This window comes from Furipterus horrens, unplaced genomic scaffold, assembly GCF_987537825.1.
Source record: "Furipterus horrens unplaced genomic scaffold, mFurHor1.1.pri manual_scaffold_2, whole genome shotgun sequence".
NCBI classification, from domain to species: Eukaryota; Metazoa; Chordata; class Mammalia; order Chiroptera; family Furipteridae; genus Furipterus; species Furipterus horrens.
Window position 1 is genome coordinate 144232116 of NW_028327172.1, and position 17149 is coordinate 144249264.

Here is a 17149-nt window from a genome sequence, read left to right on the forward strand (position 1 = left end):
ATCCTAAAATAAATGTAATGTTCCTTCTTTGCGGATTTTCACCTATCGCGGGGGTGTCTAGAACATAATACCCGTGATAAGAGAGGGAATACTGTACAAATATCTGTTTGAGTCTCCGTTTTCACTTTTTGGGGATATATACCTAGAAAGGGAATTGCTAGATCATATGGCAGTTCTGTTTAAATTTCCATGGAGGTGGCCATGTGTTTTCCACGGTGGCTGTACCGTTTTACATTCCCATTAGCAATGCTCCACTGTTGTTTTATTGCAATGCCTGTCTTGCTGTTGTTGCTGCTGAGTTGAACTTCTTTATATATTATGGATATTAATTCCTCATCAGATAGATGATTCACAAGTATTTTCTCCCATTCTGTGGGTTGTCTTTCACTCTTTTGATAGTGGCCTTTGAAGCACAGGCTTTTTATTGTAATTTCGACAAAGCCCAATTTATCTATTTTTTCTTTTGTTGCCTGTGCTTTTCATGTCATATCAAAAAAAAAAAAAAAAAATTCACTACCAAATGCAATCTCAGAAAGATTTTTTTTTCCTGATGTCTTTCTCTAAAAGTTGTATAGTTTTAGGTCTTCCAGAACACACAGATCTGATATTTGGAGGACAAGGTCTTTATTGTCCTCTCTATTGCCAGCAAGCTGCACCAGAAACTCATTCTGCCACTGTCACTGCTACTTGCCACCAAGTTGGGGAATGAAAGATGGTAGCCACCACCACAAGGGAAAGGTGGAAAATCATCAGAATTCGCCAGCCTCTGCATCAAGCTCTCCACTGGATGCTCCAAGTTTTCTACTCGAGTCCAGAGTCCAAAGTAGTTACTTCAGGCTGTTCCTGTCAGTTCAAGAGCCGTTTAGGTGGAATGAAGCTGTCGCCACCCTTTTAGCTTGATAAATCTTTGTTTCAGTAAAGTCAAGCTCATGGGGAATATTTTCTAAGAGACAGCTGGCTTTCTTTTGTTTAAAGCCACAGACTTTACTATTGATTCTAGTTGATCATATGACACATTTGATGTAATACAAAGAAACCTGGAATGTGAGTGTAGAGAAAATTCAATTAAATTTTATTTGCTTCTGAAATTGATATAAATCCAAATTAGGCCAAACTTTTTGAATTATTATTACTTATTTACACTTAGAAGCCATAAATGACTCATTCAAAATTCTTTTGTTCCTGAGAAATCAGTGAAGCAAGGTTTTAGAAAGAAACATTTTGTTTCATCTGTTCTCTTTTGTAACCAAACTTTTTGTCAGTTAAGCATAGGCTAAATGAAAAAGAAACACTTTGTTCTGTGTCCTACATTTTCACCAACTTTTTCCTCCTGTTAGAATCGTCTTAAATTTAGAGCGTTAAAAATGACAGCAGCAACAACAAAACAAACCAGTGAGAGAGCGACAACACATTTCTTATCAGAAAAAAAGTTCATAACTTTATCGTGATAGTGAATCTTGGAGCTTTCCACTTAAAGATACTCTAGTCCTTAACATTAAAAAAAAAAAAAATTTCCAGCTGCCTCTTTTTGAATTGCTAACATTTCTCACATTCAGTTGTGGGTTGTCTAATTACTAATAGCTGATTCAAAATGTTCTGAATTCATGTTTTGCTTCTGAAAAATAACAAAATAGATGTTTAGGGTTTAATTTGTGCATAATGATAGATCTAACCGTTTTTTTAAAGAAAGAATTTTCCCTGTCATGTAATGAACATACGTCTTTTTGATCAAAAGAACAGATTTTCTCCTAGGAGGTCACTAGGGGTGAGGCTGGGCTGCAAAGCTTTACTGTAAATTCTTTATTGATGTTTTCTCTGGCTTTCTCCAGAACTTTCAAGGGAAAGACTTCTAGAATGTTCTCTTTCCTGGCCTCACTGTAATTCCCTTAGGTTTAAGCCTTTTCACACTATTCTCTTAGTTAAAGGAACAAAGCTCCCATGTGAAGGGTTTCTTTTGAAGCTTTCAAAGAAAAAAGATACTCTTATAAGCACTGATTATGAAAAATGAGGGGGATGAATTTCAGCCATTAGGAAAGTGTTTCTTCCACAAACTGTTTTTTTTAGCACCTGCCATTTCTGTCCCAGTAGAGTGGGGTTGTCTGCTGAGGGACCCTGGGATCAGCAGCTTCCTGGAGGGAGCCTCAGTCTTCTGGTCCAAGTAATGGCCCCCACCATCTGCACCCAGGCCCCTTTGAGAAGGACGTGAGATCCAGGGCTGTTTCACTTCTGCCCTCCTGGCAGGGCAGCCCTGCGCCTCCTCTCTCACCATCGCCCTCTCCCCCCTCCTTCCTTACCCCTCTCCCACACGTGCCTGTTCTCCCCTTCCTCAGTGTCTGCTCCTCTCAGCAGTTAGCTTACCAAGCAAAGTTGTAACTTTGAATTCCTGTTTTTTCCAGCCACCCTCATGTGACAGGATATCTCCTTATTGGAGGTTTCCCCTAATTTCATAAGCCCTTTAAAAGTGAGGGTTTCCTCCACCCTTGCTTTCAGCAGAGCTCCTCTGGGAACTGAACAGGGGCAGGGGGGACCCAGCACCCTCCTTGTTTGGGTCTTCTGTACCCTCTCCTCTCCATCCCTGGAAGGAAAAGATAGACCCTGAGCCATGAAGCTGTCTCTGCTCCTGATTTTCCTGTCTCTCTTTCCAGTTGCTGTGCAGCTGTTGGGTAAGTCTGACTGGGTCGACGGCACCTGACTTTTTGGGGTCTGCCAAGGGATTCCTTTCAATACCTGGGGTGAGGAGGATAGCACAAGCCCCCTCCACCACCAGCTCTGCAGGAAGCCTGTTGTCTCTGCCTGGATGTCCGGCCTGCTGGCTGGTGGGGGCAGGGGACACTGCTTCTGGGATCAGAGGTGCCCTGAGACCCACTCAGCCTCTGTCTTCCTCTGACTCCTCTCATCGTCCACTGTTCCTTCCCTGCTTTTTCCTTAGGGGGAGTTCTTCTGTGGTTTGTGCATTCTCGTTTTCAGGTCACAGTATTTCCATCGAACCCCCAACAAATATCTCAAGAGTGCTTTGGGCTGAAAGGGGGCAGCTCCGGTGTCTCTCCTCTTTGTAGGTCTAAGGACAGGACCGCAGACCAACAAAGGCATTCCACGGGGTTGCCACAATTTGTCTTTTTTCTTCTTTCTGGAATCATTTTAATCATTCATAGTTTTTATTGCTAGGAAGTTCATTCTTATCTGCAGTCGAAGTTGTTCAAACTGATTTATTTCTGTTTTTTATCTTCTTTTTTGTTTCTTTTTTTCTGGAGACTGGTAATTTCTCATGAGGAACATATTCAGAGCTTTTCAAATTCTCAAAGACATAATCGCATCTCTCTTTTCTATTCTCCATGAACCAGCGATTTTTCAACCTTTTTCATCTCATAGCAAAGATAAACTACTAAAATATTGCAGTTCACCAAAAAGTACATTTTTTTTGTAAAATAGGTATAATTTTGATTCATTCACACTCATGGCTATTGTTGTGTTGGCTCTTGTCATTTTCTTTATTTGACAGTCTAAAGGGAAAAGAGGTCAGTACCCCTGACTGAATCGTCAGGTATTGCATGTTTTAAAAATTCTTGTGGCACACCAGTTAAAAATTGCTGATCTAGACTTAACTGGCTTAGACTTCAGAATGAGAGTGGCTGGAAGAATTTTTACTCCTCATTCCCTCTCTCTCTCTCTTCTCTCTTTTCTGATCACAAAAGATCTTTATTAAAGAATGTATATTCTTGTGATTCAAAATGAAATATTTTAAAAGAATTACATACCTAATGAAATTGATATAAAAGTCTTTTACTTAAAATTGGTATAATAAAAAGAAAATAGAAGACATTTAGGAGATATTTGTCACTTTAGAAAACACAGGCTTTAAAGATTAAAAATAACTGGATGTTCCCCTTTTCTGAAACTAATGTCAACTTTCTACTGTTATTTCATTAGTTCATGATTGTTCGGTAAAAAAATTAGAAAGCTCCCAGCTCTCTTTTGAGGTGAGATAAGAAGGTGATTTTAACTTTGAATATTTGGTTCCTGATCCCTCCTCATGTCTCTCAAATCTGCAAACACTGGCTGTGCTGATGGCTCTCCATGCGCTGCTGAAACGGTGGGGGGCAGCACTGGGGGACACACGGGCAGGATGGAAGCTCCACATAATCGGGAAGCTCTTCAGAGAGAGAGTATGATCACGGAAAATGTTCGGTTTTAACAAGCATTGAGTAGTATCGATTATAAAAACACAAGCAAGGTCAGTATGGTTTGCCCCCTGCCAGGAAGGCTCTTCATTTCTTTGTCTGCAACACGCAGAGCTTAACATTACCCGCCCCGTCCGTTGTTGCGATGATTCAGTGAGTAAATGTTTAGAACCTAGTGCAGTCCATGGGAATGGCTTCACCAGTGTTAGCTAAAGCAGAAAGTTTTTTTCCTTAGTAGTAATAAATTGTCCAATAAAAGTAGTATATTAAGTATTTAAGGAGAGATTTCCCAAGAAACAATGCTGAGGAAAAATTTCTGGACCCTGAGTTGATACTTCACCTTAGTCCTGGCTACAAAGCTACTTGCCACCTCAGCCAGTCAGTGGTGCTGAAGGGGTGGCTGCTTCACCTGGTGTGGGAAGACTGTAGCATGGGGTTAGACATTGTCCCAGAGTCCATCCAGAAAGTCTGTTTTGTGAGGAGGATTAATATCTTCCTCATGGCCCCACAGCTTAAGTCTTAGAGCAGTGAGAATCTTCTAAGGGTATGTTGTCTCAAGTAGAATAGTCTGCTTAGGAGGAAGATCCCTGTCACAAAAGGTCTCCAGACAGAAGCTGATGACCAGGTCAAGGGCTCTGTCTGAGACCTGGACTTTAACCCAGTTCAGTGCAATAGAAACATATTAGGCCACATTGTGTTGTTACATTTTTAAAAAAGTAAAAAGAAATAGGTGACATTGATTTTATGAATATATTTTATCTGGCCCAATATATCCAAAATACTTTTAGTCAATGTTAAAAATTAAATTTTCAACATCTGGGGTGTATTCTATATTCACAGCACATTTTAAGTCACACTGACCTTGTATCAAGTATGCTATAGATCCATGGGGCTATGGGTACCATATTGGGCAACACACATATAGCCCTTAGTTTTCCTTAAACTGTTAATGCCTTGGGAAAAAGAAGTGTTTCTCAATGTGCTTAGGAATATTTTCCCTCCTTCAGATAGCAGGATACCATATTCTGATGAACATCTTCCTCAAGATAAGCACAAATATGAGAGAAGCAGAGAGATGCTGCAGATCTATTTAGTTAGAGACGAAAAAGCAAGCAAGCAAAAATTTGAGTAAAGGAGCCCCTTTCAGTATTTTCTTTTTGGAGCCTATAGTTCTATTTTACCTTTTCTTAGCCTAAGTGGCACACGATGAGCGGTGCTGTCTGAATACAAGCAGAATACTTGCTTAGTTAGCAGAAGGTGGAGGGTATATGAATCCTTAGGACTCTCTCCCCTGGCTCTTTATGTATTAAGAAAATGCACTGAAAGGTCTCCTTTATTCCTTGTGGTTTACTTCTTTTCCACTCAGTTCCCTTTCTCCCACCTCCCTGGGAGCATCCCATGCCATCAGTACCATGAGCATCCCTGTCATTACCCAGGAGGCCAAGCGTAATAGAGGAGCCACTCTCCCTTCGCGCCCTTCTCTTGCCCAGCTACCTCTTTAGCAGGAAGAACTGCATTCAGTGTCAATGTTCGGATCTCAGAAGGAGTATTATTAAAGTAGAGATACAGTGAAACTTGCTTAGGCACAGAGACGGGACCGCAGCAGAGAAGCTTAGCTTGAAATGGGTTAGTTTGGCTCACCAGCAATTGTGTGTTGGTAGACGTAACAGTGGTTCTCAGAAGATAAAAAACATTGATTTGTGGCATTTGCAGATTTTCATGGTGTAACAATCCCACCATGGTTGATTTCAAACTACCAATGTGATGCCCCCGAGGGCAGAGTTGGGAAGAGATGGCAACAGCAGGATCTCACTAGCCAGTGAGAGCGAACAAAAAATACAATGGCTTGGATCTCTTGCACAGGCCCATGCTGCACCCAACGTCCTTGGTTTATGGGTAACAAAATTAGGGTTCTGAAGGGTTAAGTGGTCTTTCCAGGGTCTCACAACTAGTTAGTGGAACAACTTGTTTAGTGCTCAGAATTCCTGACTCCCAGTGGAGAATTCTATTAAAAGGAAGCAATGTATGTTTGCTGAATGAATGATTGACTTAAATCAATCCAGGATTTCTTCAAGGTATAATTCTCCACTGCCCTTCCCTTACTAGTTCTAATTTTTACAGAATTTTCCTTATCATAATTTTACTTTATTTCAAGTCTCTCATTTCTGCAGTTGTTGAGCAAAAACAAGTTCTTGTCATCTTTTAAAAAAAAATTTCTCTTGTATTCATCTATTTTTCTTGTTATTTTTGCAAACTATGTTTGATTTTTCTATAATTTAGAGATGGAGATCTGTGTATGGAGAATATCGGAGATATGTGTAAGAAGACAATTGCTTTGTTGTGTGACATTTTAGTGTCTTCTAAGGGTGTTAGAGCTAATTTCTAAGTAAGAAGAGTCATCACTAGTTAAATGTGAACTTTAATCAAAAGTGCTGAATCTCAGTTAAAGACAAGGGAGCTGCAGATCATAGTATATCTCAATAGTCACAACCTTTAACCTGGCTTCGGACTGAACCTTGAGTGACTCAGGGAGAACTAGGTCACAGAGACCACAGAAGAATTGAACAAAGGAAAGTGGTTTTTGAGGTAGTACGTACATGCATAGCAGAGAGGGAGTAAAATTGATGTCAAAATGAGAACTGTAGTAACATCTTACCTCTTGGCTGTTATCGAGCATTTTGGATGAAGAAAATTGTACAGTTAGGTTGTTCCCCAGAGGAGAATAGTAAAAATTAACTGGAACAAAAATGAGAGTAGGAGGAGACAAGGAGGGCCCTTCCAAAAAGAACTGAAGCTGACATCAAAAGAAAAAAGAATTTGAAGACAAAGTCTTGCAATTAAAAACCAAATAAAGGTCACAGAACACTTTCAGATCCTTCCAACAACCCTGAGGTGGGATGGGCAAGTGTTACCACGCACCTTGTACTATATGAGAAAACTGAGGCTTAGAAGTCAGCTGGCCAGTAAGGACCAGAGTGAATTCTTGACCATGATCTTCTGGTTCTGAGGCTAAGAAGTAGATATAATTTACTAGCTGGAGTGTGTTGATCAAGAAAGGCATAAATGTGCTTTAAAACTCCAATATGTCTAAGAAGGCCAAACACTTTATTTGCATCAATTGCTTGGACTTTTCACTTGCAGAGGGGAAGGGAGGGCATTAACATTGGAGTGTTTACTATATGCAAGTGGTATGTTGTGCACTTTACATAAATGATCTCATTTGGAAGTTCACAGCAGCTGTATCAGAAAGCATCATGATCCTCATTTTATCGATGAGGAAATGGAGACTAGAATGATTAACTTAACTAAGGCAACATAACTAGTGAATGGTGGAACCAGAGTTTGATTCCAAGTTTGCTGACCCTGAAGAATCTCCCTCTCTCCATTGCCCTATGTCCCGAGGGTGGAAACTCTGGGTCTTTGTTGTCTGTCATTTTGTCCCTGTCTGGGCTGCTGCAACAGCTCTCTGTTTTCGCATCTTATCCTGTTCTGAACCATTTCACACTGTCTTCAATACTGATTTTCCCAAGTTAATGATAATAATGAATTAACATGTATCAACCAATTTCTCTGATTCAGAACAGCTTTAAGCACTTTATTTGGATAATCTTATTTAATTCTCACAACTACCAGTGGGTCCAGCTATTTCGCCTTTATTTTTCCAGTGGGGAAAAGGGATAACAGAGTTGTTTAGAAACTCAAAGTCACAAAGCCAGTGAGCAGTGAAGCTCTGATTATGTCATGGTCAGGTTGACATGATACATAAAGATTGATTAATTAGTTAGCATGGCTATGAGTGGAAGAAGAAAGAGTGATGTGGTATCAATTTATTACCTATAGGCTTATTATGTTTGTCAATATTGGAGGAGAAGCTGGCATTGTGAAGTTAAAGATATAGGAGCAAAAGGAAAGGGTAGGGAGTGAGGAGGCAGGGGGATGGAATCCAGGACGCAGGTAAAGAGATCAGTACTCTGAGGGCGATGTGCTGAGGTGGGAGTGAACGGACCCAGGAAGGGTGTGGATATTCATATCTTTAGAGAGGAAGGCAGGAAGTTGGCAGAGCTTCTTAATCCTGGCTTCTGTTTTTTTTCTTGAGGCCACAACCCACAGTGATTCATATTTGTACCTCCCTAAATGCCCAAGTACAGTGACTTAAAATAGTATGTTCTCTGAATATTTGATGAATGAAGGATTAAAGTGAAAAATAAAATAATTCTCATTTTTCCCCTATAATCTTTTGTTCAGTATTGCAAAACCTTACACTGTGTTCCTAGTCTTCCCCCTTCCCCAGCATTTGGCATAGGTTCTTTTGTTTTTGTTTTTGTTTTGCATATACTAGGTGTATGACAGATATTTGTTTTTCACTTAATTTCAGTCCTTTGGGGACACATGTGTAGGCTTTATATTCATTGACAGGCTCATAGATAGATTTCTTAGTCTGCGTTGCTGAAGATGCTGACCTCTGACGATGATTTGAGTGAAGTACTTTATTTGGGAGTGGTCTCAGAAAACGCTGGAAGAGGATGGGGGCAGTGAGACTGGAAGGGAAGGCGCTGGTACAGGGTGTTGGGGAGCCAAAAAATTAAAAATGGATCTGACTTTTGACCCAGTGAGCCACTTAGCACTGGGGACAACTGGAGCTGAGCCCTGCTGGAGTGCTCTGGGTGACAATGTTATAGTATGTGTCTCAGAGTCATCCACCCCGGGGGGCAAGGACTTACTTAGGGTGTTATTCATCTGTTCCCATCGATCACTGGTGAAGGGCTACTCCACTCTTAGGTGGCATTGGTTCTCTGACTCTTCTCATCCCCACAGTGTGCAGGAATAGGGGACTCTGGTGGCCAGAATATGTCCCCAGGCCCAGTGGTGTGGTGCTCTCATTGGGGAGCAGGGCTGGCTCATGCCCTGAAACAGCAAAAGGCAAGAAGAAATAAGTGAAAGTCTGACAGTAGCTGCTACAAAATACCCACTTTATCTAGCTTCTTTAGCTTCTAGAAGTTATTTTCTTTTTTTCAGATAAGCATTTCATTTATTGATAGTGGGGAAAGTCTAAACATGTATAAGGGAATGTAGCATATAATAGTTCTATATCTAAATAGTCATCTTTAATAACCTAATTTAATTTAGTAGTAAGTTTGGAAATTTAATTACTTGCTCAATGTTATGGAATGATTTAAAACTCACGCAAAAGAAAATTCACACACATATTATTGTGTATCAGTTATTTTTAACCTGAGATATTGGGTTGAAACACATTGTTTCTTCCCTCGATGTATTTTGACTTTAGATTTTCTGCTCTTTAATTAATTAAACAGAGCAGAGTGTGAGTTCAGTGTGGCAGGAAACTTGTCTCTCCTTTTGTCATCAGCATGGTGCCTGGAACATATTTGTTGAAAAATGAATGTGAGACTAGTAAGACAGAAGTTAAAATAGAAGGAAGGTCTTTTCAATTCTGTAAATAAATTTCTGATGTGTGTTAAAAAGAAGGAGACACACATTTGAGCCCATGAATGAGATCACAGAGAAATGAATCTAGCTATCCAACTGTCCTCATTTGCTCAGCTCCTCTGCACTATTTCTATTACAACATAATTAATATAAACAAAAAAGTAGACTATGTATACATACATATAAAACATTAGTGTGGTTGACAGTGGCAAAAATGCCACAAGCTGCTTTTTGTTCAAGGCCTTGAATCAGTTTAAAAGGAGGAAGTATACATTTTAAATCAGAGACATTGCAGAGAAACAATGATCAAAGCAAAACTACATGTTGACTGGTTGGGAGAAGAATAATGGATGAATGTAGGACCATAAAAGGATAATTTTACATTTCCTTGTATTGTCTGGCAGAGGCAATATCAAACTTGCACTGCTTCCTAGGGACAGAGATAAATAAGGGAAACAAGAATAGATAAGTTTGTATTGAAATTGAAGCTTTTCATTTCCAAGTTCCCCTCTCATAAGTATAAACATTTATAAATTGCTCTTCAGTACAAATAAACTTTCAGGAGGAAAAGTAATATTAAATAAACCCATCATCATTAATATATTATAAAAGAAAATAACATATTTGGGTTACTAGGGAAGATGCTTTGGATTTCTTTGATTCATTAAACTATTATTTGTTGAAAGGCTATTATACTCCAAAAATAGAGAGTTCAGTACTGGACCAGAAAGATAAAGTTTTTTTCTTCATGGAATTTACATTCCAGTAAGGAGACACAGACAAAACAAGTAAAATTTAAAAAAATAATACATTTTAAGATGGTTATAAATATTATATAGGAAATAAAAGTAAAATTAGGATAATCGGCTTGCTAAGAAGCTAATACTTGAGCTGGGACTTTAATGAGCATCCCATGAAGAGGGAACTTGAAATATGAAGTTTCTTAAGTGGAAATGAGCTTGAGGCGTTTGAGGAAGAGACAGGTCCTGTGGTTGAAGGTGGGGAAAGAGAGCAAGAGAGGGAGGAGGTCAGGCCAGAGAGGCCCAGCTGGGTCATGTCTGCTTTAGTGAGCTGCGATTTGGAGGCTACTTATTTTTTCCTGGATGCATTACCTTCTTTGAATGATTCCATTTCAAAGAAAGGAAGACCAGAGCAAGACCATGGTTGGTTGGTCTAGGGTGGTGGCAGTGGAGATGGGAAGAAAATAATGAATTAGGGTTCTCAATAGTCAGGATTCTCCAGAGAAATAGAACTGATAGGATGTGTATGTGTGATTATATGTCTGTCTGTCTGTCTATCTATCTATCTATCTATCTACCATCTTTCAAGAGATAGTTATTTTAGGAAATTGACTCATGCAATCAGAGAGGTTGGCAAGTCCAAAATCTACAGATGTAGACTAGCATGCTGGAAACTCAGGAAATAGTTGATATTTCAGTTCAAGTCCAAAGACAATCTAAAGATAGAATTTTCTCTTCTTCAAGGACCTCAATCTGTTTTCTCTGAAGGCCTTCAACTGACTGGATGAGGCCCACCCGCAGTATGTAGAATAATGTGCTTTACTCAAAGTCTACTGATTTAAAAGTTAATCTTATGTTATAAAAAGAAGCCTTCGCAGCAACATCTAGACTGGAGTTTGATCAAATATCTGTGTGCTATGACCTGGCCAAGTTGACACATAAAATTAATACAGTGTATTTTGGAGTAGAACCAATAGAGTCTGCTTTTGTCCTAGAAAGTAAAGGAAAACTGAGAATACAAGATGACTCTTAGGTTTTTGGCTTATGGATCTGCATGGATGATGGTGCCATTAATGAGAAAGAGAAGACTGAATGTTCATTAAATACCATCATATTCAGAGTAAAACTAAAATGAAACTACAGATGAAAATTAAGCACATGAAATAAAGGTTAAATACATATAAAAACATCTGAAAGAGAAACACTATTCGTGCATAAAACTGTCAAGCACCTTTCCTTAAATACCTAGTAACAACTTGTTGGTTGACTAAATTAGGGCAGTTAGAAAGTGTTGACTGCTTGGTATTTATTATTGATGATGAGATGTTACTAAGCAAAACTCTCTGAACAATGGAAGATAAGTCTAGATAGGAAAATAATAGGTAGAAGAGCAAACACAAATTAAATGTAAAGGCAGTATTGTTGAGTGTATATATATATATATATATATATGTATATATGAGACAAAATTTTCAGAATTTATTACATTTTTAGATTAGAGGAGTCTAGATTTACATTTGTGTGTGGTAAATTTTCATAGTAATTGTATTAAAACCTGTTTATGCTCTGAATTCTTGTGTTTTATTATGAACAAAATACCATATTATTTAAAATTTAATTTTATTGTCAATGCAGAAAGGCACTCATTTTGTCATGCTAGGACAGCAATTTTCAACTGGTGTGCCTCAAGGATTTTTAAAACATGTGGTACCTGACTGTTTAGTCAGGCTCACTGACCTCCTTTCTCTTAGGTTTTCAAATTAAAAAATGACAACAGCCAACACAACAATAGCCATCGAGTGTGAATACTTTACCTTGAACCATAAATATATAGGTCATGTAATAGAGTTGCATATTATTGGTCACATTGCATAATAAAATTGTCTGATTGATTAATTTTGGAATCAGAAATCTTATATACAAGTATAAGCACCTAATTAAAAAAAATCACTTTGGAACAAAAAGGGTAGATACTCATTATTATTTTTATTATCTGTAAATCAAAATTATACCTATTTTTTTGCCAGATGAACAAAAAATATTTTTTTGGTATGCTGTAGAATTTTACTGATTAGTTTATGTATGACAGGAGATGAAAAAGGTTGAACATCTGTGCTAGGGCATGGGCAGCAACAGAATAAGATCAAGCCTGGGCAGGGCGTCAGTTATGTGGAAGGAGATTCAATCCTGCACTACATTTTGGGTTGACACACATCAATTCCGAGGAAGCCAAGAGAAGCAGATGTTCTGAATTCAGTCTTCATTGAATCCCGATTACAAGAAGTCAAACCAACAGAAATGAGGAACCCATCCCAGGAAGGAGCACTAAATGAGGACCCCAGACAAGATAGAGGCAGGCAGTCTCCAACAGTGCAGGGCAAGAGCAGCTACAGGAGCTTGGCAGGAGAAAGTAATCTTTTGAGGCAGAGATCCATTATAAGGTCTGAATTGATGGTCCAAAAAGTGACCTCAGAGTGTAAGTGGTGCTATCCTCAGGTGGGTGTTGAAAACAATCAATAGAATATGGCTGATAAAGTGCTTTGTAAACAGTGAAGGATGCTGCTAGTGTTACTATGATTACTTTGTTGTATTTCATTGGGATGATTTCAGTTAAAATAATGAGTTCGTTTAGTCATACTCTTAAGAATCTTCAGTGCTACTAGCTCATTTTGAAAGAACTGTTTAAGGTAACGAATTTAGTAAAATTTCCCAAGAAGTGTTTAATTTATATTTATGTCACAAAATTAAAATAGTGTCTTTCATTTGTCTATTCTTAAAAAAATAAACAGCAAAAATGAAGAACCTTAACATGAATTCATTTTTGATTTAAGGAAAGAAATATGCTTACCCGATTCCTTTTTTTTTTTTTCCTTTTTGGCAAGAGGAAGTTGAGTTTTGCCAGCCAGCAGCTATGTATTATAAGCATAAACCATCTATTCATATTTATTTAAATCACTAGCCCCAAATCACAAGCACAAAAAAACAATTACTTGTAAAGTTATTTGTATAAATATTTTCTTAAATGATAAAAAAAATTTATTTAACCTGTACTTCAAAGTTCACAAATTTTTTTACTATTAAATGCATTGTACCTTTTCTTGTACAAAGGTGAGATTGAGTATGTCAATGAATCAAAGTTAAAATTATATACAGATACTAACTTTTCTTAGATGGTAGGACTCTAAGTTACTCTGGAACATAAAACAAAATTTTTTTTTAGTTGCCTAGACCAAGAATACCTAGAAAGTACTTAGTTCAAAGATTTGCTGGACATAAAATAAAATTAAAAATTTCTAAAATAAAATTATTTTTTAAGTTACAAAAAACCTCCCTAATGTTATAATTAGAATAATTATGTGTAAATTTCATCTATCTCAAAGAGGGTAAGGGCAAGTCAGACTTGAAAATTGTATTCCACGATATACATGCATTTAATTTTATTGCTTATTGTATTCATATACATATTTTCTTTTCTCTGATGAGTATTATCTATTTTCCTATTACCTGCTGTTCATGTTTACTTCATTACAATTAGTGTGCACTTAAGGCAGGCCTCTTCATAATGCTCTTTATAATGAACAGCTGCCAGCAGCCATGTGCCCCCATCAACCCAGCCTGTGTTTACAGCCTCAGAGATTTCCCAGAGGGAGCTGAGTTGGCTCAGGCAGAGCCAACTGCATCCCTCTTCTTGTGATCAAAAGTCTTTAGGGAAATGGAAATGTTGGGAACTTTTGACCCAAAATATTGTCTTTGTCACATGTATCCACCTAAACATCCTTTCTTTATTTCTTCTTTCTTTTTTTCACAGACACTAGGCACTTTTTAATATATAATGAAGATCACAAGCGCTGTGTGGAAGCCATAAGCCACAGTGCAGTCCAAACAGCAGTTTGCAACCCGGACAGTGAAGCACAGAAATTCCGATGGGTGTCTGAATCCCAGATCATGAGTATTGCCTTTAAATTATGCTTAGGGGTGCCATCAAAAACAGATTGGGTCACTGTCATGCTCTACACCTGCGACTCGAAGAGTGAATTGCAGAAATGGGAGTGCAAAAATGACACACTTTTGGGGATAGAGGGAGAAGATTTATATTTTAACTACGGCAATAGACAAGAAAAGAATATTATGCTTTACAAGGGATCAGGCTTATGGAGCAGATGGAAGATCTATGGAACCACTGATGATTTGTGTTCTAGAGGTTATGAAGGTAATATGCATGATTTTTTTCACTTTTCTGTCATTTCATCTTCTTAGTTGGAAACTAATTCAAGGAAATAAGTATATTCTTGTTTAGTCTTGACTAGAGGTGTTAATTGATTACTTTTGTGTTTTGAACTACTCAGTATTCTATGAGAGCATGACAGGCAGTACATTTGGTAAAATGTCCTCAGTGATACTTTAGCTATTTGTAATTAATTGGAAGACATTTTTTAAAAACTTGAACTAAGTTTTTTTAAAACTATGAATTACAATTTTTAGAAATTAATTTTCACTGTGGTCTTTGACTGAAAGCCTCCCATTTGATATTATCCAGTTGAAGTGATAAGTGAATTTAACAATGTTTCTTCTTTGTTTTAACTTATCCCTGGAGAAATGACCCATGGAACAGCATTCTTTACCAAGTCAGATCGCTTCAAATGGATCCTTGGCATTCCTTGACAATTTGAGTTTCAAAATGTTCCTGATTAGTTCCCTTATATGTATTTGAAAAGCTGAGGAGTTAACTTTTCATATTTAGTCAGCTATTTTATAAAGTTGTAGCACCAGTGGGGCAGGAAATAATTTTATATATAGTTGCTTCCTTAAGCTTTTAAAGGTTAAATAAAAATCAGAATATTTAGTCTTGTCTTGGCCAAATTTCATTCTCTGGTGGCTGCACAGAAAAAAAAAAAAAAAAAAAAATGAAAGAAGACTAAACAAAAATAAGAAAAAACTTGAAGCCCTTTAGAAAGACTTTATGAGTCAGGCGGAGTTAAACCATATTCCAGGTTTGAACACTTGGTTACTATGAAGTGTTATCTAGAATGACTCAAGATCAGAGAAAGCACTTGTCTTTTGGAACAAGAGATTACTTGCAAAATTGAATCTAACTATTGTCACAAGCAGAGCAGAGGAGTTCAGATCTTTGTAAGGTGATAATTTTCAGCTTTCCATTTTTCTTCTATATAAAGAAGAAGGAGAGTAAAAAAGGAAGAAGAGTGAGAAGGAGGGTTCAGAAAGAAGTTAACCTGAATCATTTATTGAACACAACGTAGTGCAAAAGTTACACTAGAGGCAACCTATGTAGTATAATCTTTCAGGAGAAACTTGTCAGAAAATTACTGGGTACGATAAGGATGAAACTAGACTTGATGAAGTTGAATTCCACAGACAGGACCATAGTCCTACTTAGTGATTCAACCCAAGTTAGATTGGTGCTAAGACATCAGACTTCTTATTTTATTTTAAAATATATCACTGAAGTTCTGTAGCCCTCTCCCCTTTCTATTCTTCCATTTGCTTTGATAAAAATATGTATAAGGTTTAGGGTAATGGTTCTCAAACTCTACTATGCTTAAGAATCATCTGGAGGACTTGTTAAAATACATATTCCAAGGTTCCCTTCCTACCCAGACTCTAAATGAGCATATTGGAAAAAGGTTGGATGTAGATGGTCTATTGACCACAATTTGCATACTATCCAGCTCTCTCCCTGTACTTAAGATTTTCCTTGTAGAACATCTAGCCCTTCAGAGTGATCTTGGAATTCATTCATTGGAATATATATGAAAACTGAAGACAATTGCAGAGTGAGTATATGTTAAGTCTCTAAAGGAAACTGGCTGAGGCCAGGGATTGTTTTAGGATAACAGAGTCAGAATTGTAGACTTAGAAGGACCTGAGGGCTGTCTAAAGGTCTGAACTCCAAGAGGAAGAGTGAATTGACTGCAGTTCCATGATTTGTCAGTAAAGTGGCTGGAGGGCAGCTTGGTTCTTTTGACCTGCTCAGTGCTTTGTTAAATAAATTGAGTGAGTCCTGAAAAGGTCATTTCTGATTGACAGTTATAAATCCAGCACTGAAAATCCTTTGGCTAATTTAGTGAACAGGACAGCTGGCCCTGAAGTGGTCTTCACAGGTTTTCTTCATATGAAGGAACAAGGACCCCAGTATGCAAGAGTGGCATAATTATTTTTGAAACCAGCATATTGTTCCTTATAAAATATGTGATTTGGAAAAACTAGTTCTCTACCTTAATGGGAAAAGGGCTAGAATCAAACAAGCTAATTGACAAAAAAAAGAGTAACTTTGAGGTATTTGAAAATAAGCCTAATTTTTAAGAAGTACTGGAGAAGTACAATGAATAAAGGAAAAGGAAAGGAAGTAGAAAAAAAACCTTACATTTATTTTACTCTTAACATGTTAGGTGTTGTGCTATGTGTTTTACATACTTTATATTATGTAAATGTCTTTTAAAAACTTTCTAAAGTCATAGATCTACAAAACCTAATTAAGAAAAGAGTATGCTTACCCGAGACAAATTCTACCAAATATCAACTGGTGGAAAGAGGCTAAATACTTCAGTATAGAGTAAGTATCATTATCTCCCAAAGGAAATATCCCTACAAAGATAGAAACTTTAAACATATTGGAGAATTTAGTGAGGTGAGTAGTTTGGTTCACAATGAAGATTTGAGCTTCTCAAATCCTTTTGATTTAAACCAAACCATAATAAACAATGATTTTATATTTTTTCAATTTTCCTTTCTGAATAAACCCAGAACGTCTTATTTTGATCTGTT

At 37.5% G+C, this 17149-nt stretch overlaps 1 protein-coding gene across 1 annotated transcript in view; it reads left to right on the plus strand.

Moving 5' to 3' along the window:
- Positions 1–2473: 2473 nt before the first annotated feature.
- Positions 2474–17149, plus strand: part of MRC1 (mannose receptor C-type 1) — an 85798-nt gene continuing 71122 nt past the window's right edge. Inside the window, exons 1-2 of the mRNA XM_090266570.1 lie at positions 2474–2663; positions 14175–14576. Of these exons, the coding sequence (XP_090122696.1) occupies positions 2603–2663; positions 14175–14576 (463 nt within the window). The 5' untranslated portion in view covers positions 2474–2602. The remainder of the gene's footprint in view (positions 2664–14174; positions 14577–17149) is intronic.